Raw genomic sequence first — 3,821 nt, 5'->3', positions numbered from 1 at the left:
ACCTCCCCTATACACAGCCCCATCACCTCCTCCTTTTCTGTGCTCAGGGCATGATTGAGACAAACTAGGAAAGCGTCGGATTCCAGATGAACCGCCTGCACCGCCTGCACCACCTGCACCGCCATCTTGCTCCGACCTTGCTCAAGTCCTCCTCCGGCCCACTGCGGCCTGACCAACCCAGAGCTCCGGCGCCGCTTCGCTTGCACCCAGCACTCGGCGCTCCGCCCAGGCTTGGCCTACCGCTCGGGTTCCGCGGGGGCGGGGCGGGGCCTGGCGGGGCCTGGCGGGGGCGGGGCCTGGGGCGGGTGGGGGCGGGGCGTTCGCTTGCACCCAGCACTCGGCGCTCCGCCCAGGCTTGGCCTACCGCTCGGGTTCCGCGGGGGCGGGGCGGGGCGGGGCGGGGCCTGGCGGGGGCGGGGCCTGGCGGGGGCGGGGCCTGGCGGGCCGCCCGTGCCAGCGCTCGCTGCCACCCTAAGACCAGGGATTCGGAGAGCCCTGGCCTCCCGCGCCCTTGCACTCGCAACCTCGGTTGCGCACTGGCGTAGTCTCCTCGCCGGTCCCCAGCTAGAATCTGGCGCTCTGGCTCGGGGCGGGGCCGAAGGCGGAGCTTCTGCCCTGGCGGGGCGGGACTCTCGTGGGTGCTGGGGTCCTTGGGTGCAGCGTCGTGAGGCGCTCGGCAGAGCCTGGGCGCACTGGCTTAGGGGCTCCCTACCCGGAATCTAGTCCTCAGCGACCGTGGCAGAGCCCCCCCCGCGCCCGCCCCCTGCGCGGGGGCCCCACTCCTGCCCCGCCCTGGTGGCTGCGCGCGCCTTGCCTGGACCCGGTTTGTCTGGTTCTCCCCGAGCGGCTCGTTTCTCGAATTTCTCCCTTTATGCCTCTTCCTGGACCTCCGGGCCCTCCCTCTCGGCCTGGCTCCTGAGGGCCCCGCAGGGGGCGTCGCGACACCGTGGCCACCGAGTTTCGGTAGGACCCACCCGCGACTGGGGTAAGGGGCGCGACCGGAGGTCCCAGTGCGCTCCGGATTGGGGGGGACCCTTCTTGGGGATTCCCCGCTCCGTCATCCCCCTCACACCTTGGGGACCCTCCGGTCCCCGGCTCCGCGCGCCTCTTCGAGGAACCACCGCTCGCTGCCTGGGACGCGGCTTTATTGGGGCCGTGGGTACCTGCGCGCGTTCCCGCCACCTACCCCGCCTCCTCCGAATCCCCGCGCGGTCCCACAGGGGGTTAAAGCGACACTGACTACCGCTCCCGGACAGGAAGTGACTGGGGCGCGGGGAGGAGGGGGCGAGGCCGCGCGGGCGGGCTCCACGGCCAGATGTGCGGCTCCAGCTCCAGATGCTGTCCGTCTCCATCGCGCCCGCCGTCGGAGCTCCTTCCGCCTCGGCCTGTGCCAGTCTGTCCAGCGCACGGAGGTCACCAAGCAACAGTGAGCCCCGCCGCCTCCTCTGAGTCCTTTCCCGTGTGCTGGCCGACTCTGGGAGCGCCGGGCACTGCGGGTCACTCGCAGGCCAGCTTCCCGTCGAAACTGGAGAGGGCGATGGCAAAGGCCTGCAGGGCGCACAGCGGGTACTGGTAGTCCAGGGTGAAGGCGTCCTCAGCCACGCGGCCGAACTGCAGCACTATGTAGTCGGCTGCGGACACAAGATGAGTGGGGGCGGCCCGAGGCCTCCTTGGACCACCGTCCAGGCAGCCAATGTCCTCACCACGGGGGAAGTCCCTCTTCCTATGGGCCAGGCCAGGCCAGCCCCACCCGTACTCCACTGCCTGGCGTGAGCCCCAAGGGCAGGGGACTGCCTTATCGGCCACTGCCGGGAGCCTGCTCCAGCAGGCACTTAAGGCGTGCAGGACCCTGTGGATCTCCCCAAGCTTGGAACCCTCCCTTCCCAATACGCAACTCCCTTCTAGCCCATTCCTTCACCCTCCTCCCAGGCCCCACAATGGACCCCAGACTCGGTCCCTTCACGCATGCCCGGTTCCCTTCCTTAGCTGGTGGCCTCACGGGCCCCCTCCTATTCTGATCCTCATCCCCAGCCCCAATCCCAACACCTCCCCCAGTATCCATAGGGACAGGGGAAAAAAAAAAAACCATAGGGACAGGAAGTTGCTAAAAATACCCCCCAACTCTAGCCTGGTGGCTCCACCAGAAATGTGATCCTGAGAGCAGTCCCAAGGCCAGGGGACAGGTGACACTGGGGCATATCCCTGAAACACAGTGTGGGGGTTGTTGCTGTGCGCGGCCCTACCCTGCAAAGCCAGTGTCCTCTGGGAGATGACCTTTCTACCCCACACTTCCTCACCCTGCTGGGAGCCTCTCCCCAGGGAACTGGAACAGGGACAGTTTCCCTTGAGTTCCAGGTACATCTTGTTTCCCTCTGGGTAGGCTTTTGACCACACTTAAGAGAAGACATAGGGGCCGGGGTGTTGGCACAGGAGAATAAGCTCTTGCCTGGCAAACGCAAGGGCCTGAGTTCAATCCTGTGTTCCACCAAAAAATAATGTTTTAAGGCATGGTCCTGAATTTGGCAATGTTTAGCATAGGGCTTCAAAAAAAAAAAAAAAAAAAAAAAAAAAGGAGGGGGGGAGAGAAGACATAGACTCAGAAAACTTGGTTAATATTCTTTGCTCTGAAAACATGAGAAACATGGGCACTGGAGACAGATTACGGGAGTTCTGACCTAGGAACTACATCTTAGATCTGTGTGACCCTGGGCAAGTTACTTAACCTCTCTGTGCCACCTGTTTTCTCATCTGCCAAATACAGATAGTGACAGTACCTTGGTCAGAGGATTGTTGAAAGGATTTTGGGGGCATTATCAGTAAAGCTCCCAAAGGACACCTGGCACAGTACTGGGTCTGTTTTGTGAAGCAAGTTTTGAGGAGCTTCATAGAGGAGCTGGGCATCCTCTCAGGCCTCAGCAGTCTCTTTAACCACACAGGGCCTTAGTGGGCACTCTGGTTTTCAAGCCCTAGCAGCAAAACCTAGCCTTCCCACTTTTACCCAGACTGTTGGCCTGGCTCGCACTCTGGGCTCTGTGGACACCCACACTGGGGAGACACCTGCTGGGCACAGCTGGGGCCAGGGCTCCCAGAGACTCACGGTCATCGGCATGGACGATCTGGAAGTTTTTGACCGAGGCCTGGGTAACCCGGCCCTGGAAGTTGAGCGTGTAGGAGCCGCTCTCCTCATTCCACACAGGTGGCTTGTTGTGTAGCTCAATGAGGCTCTCCAGGGTCTTGTTCTGCCACCGTACCAGGAGCCCATCGCTGGCCTGGGGGTGGGGGTGGGGTCAGTTAGTGGTGGTGGGACAGCGAGGGTGGTGCTGACCCAGAAGGGTGGCCCTTTGTGCCCTGGACAGTGCAGCCTGTGAGACCCAGGGCTCCCAGCACACAGGCAGTCCTGTGGATGTGCTGCCACCCCCAATTACAGGCATGAACTTGGCATTCACAGCCTGCCAGGGCCCAGAGTTGAGCTTGGGTGGACATTGGCTGAGGGTGCCCAGGGAGGGGGTTCTGTAAGGAGGGAGCAGTGTGGGGAAGATGGTGCTTGTGAGGCTTCTTTCTTGCTTCACATTTGTGTCCATAGCTTGGGTTCTGTCACTCAAGGTCCTGTCTTCCCCAAAGCCTTCCAGACCCCAAATCTCATGCAGATGGCCCAGCCCCAAGCTTCCATAGTATGTGTTCCCCCAGGCCTCCACTAATATGCAGGAACCGTGCCTCGGTTTCCTGAGTTTGGATCTTAGTGTCTGGCCCAGAGCTTGTACTGAAGAAATGACTGTACATGCCGGGCATGGTGGCACATGCCTGTCATCCCAGCACGGGGG

The 3,821-nt window shown here is 62.4% G+C and overlaps 2 protein-coding genes across 6 annotated transcripts in view; both read right to left on the bottom strand.

Moving 5' to 3' along the window:
- Positions 1–1,454, bottom strand: part of Tead3 (TEA domain transcription factor 3) — a 17,855-nt gene extending 16,401 nt beyond the window's left edge. For all 5 annotated transcript variants that reach the window (XM_023720596.1, XM_023720604.1, XM_023720608.1 and 2 more), the window contains exon 1: positions 1,187–1,454. In XM_023720596.1, coding sequence (XP_023576364.1) covers positions 1,187–1,352 — 166 coding nt within the window. In that variant the 5' untranslated portion in view covers positions 1,353–1,454. The remainder of the gene's footprint in view (positions 1–1,186) is intronic.
- A 26-nt stretch (positions 1,455–1,480) lies between these two features.
- Tulp1 (tubby like protein 1) overlaps positions 1,481–3,821 on the bottom strand; it is an 11,442-nt gene continuing 9,101 nt past the window's right edge. The window contains exons 12-13 of the mRNA XM_023722225.1: positions 3,098–3,269; positions 1,481–1,631 (exon numbers count right to left, since the gene is read on the bottom strand). Of these exons, the coding sequence (XP_023577993.1) occupies positions 1,498–1,631; positions 3,098–3,269 (306 nt within the window). The 3' untranslated portion in view covers positions 1,481–1,497. The remainder of the gene's footprint in view (positions 1,632–3,097; positions 3,270–3,821) is intronic.

This window comes from Octodon degus, unplaced genomic scaffold, assembly GCF_000260255.1.
Source record: "Octodon degus isolate 3935 unplaced genomic scaffold, OctDeg1.0 scaffold00005, whole genome shotgun sequence".
NCBI classification, from domain to species: domain Eukaryota; kingdom Metazoa; phylum Chordata; class Mammalia; order Rodentia; family Octodontidae; genus Octodon; species Octodon degus.
This window is presented reverse-complemented; position numbering and strand designations above follow the sequence as displayed.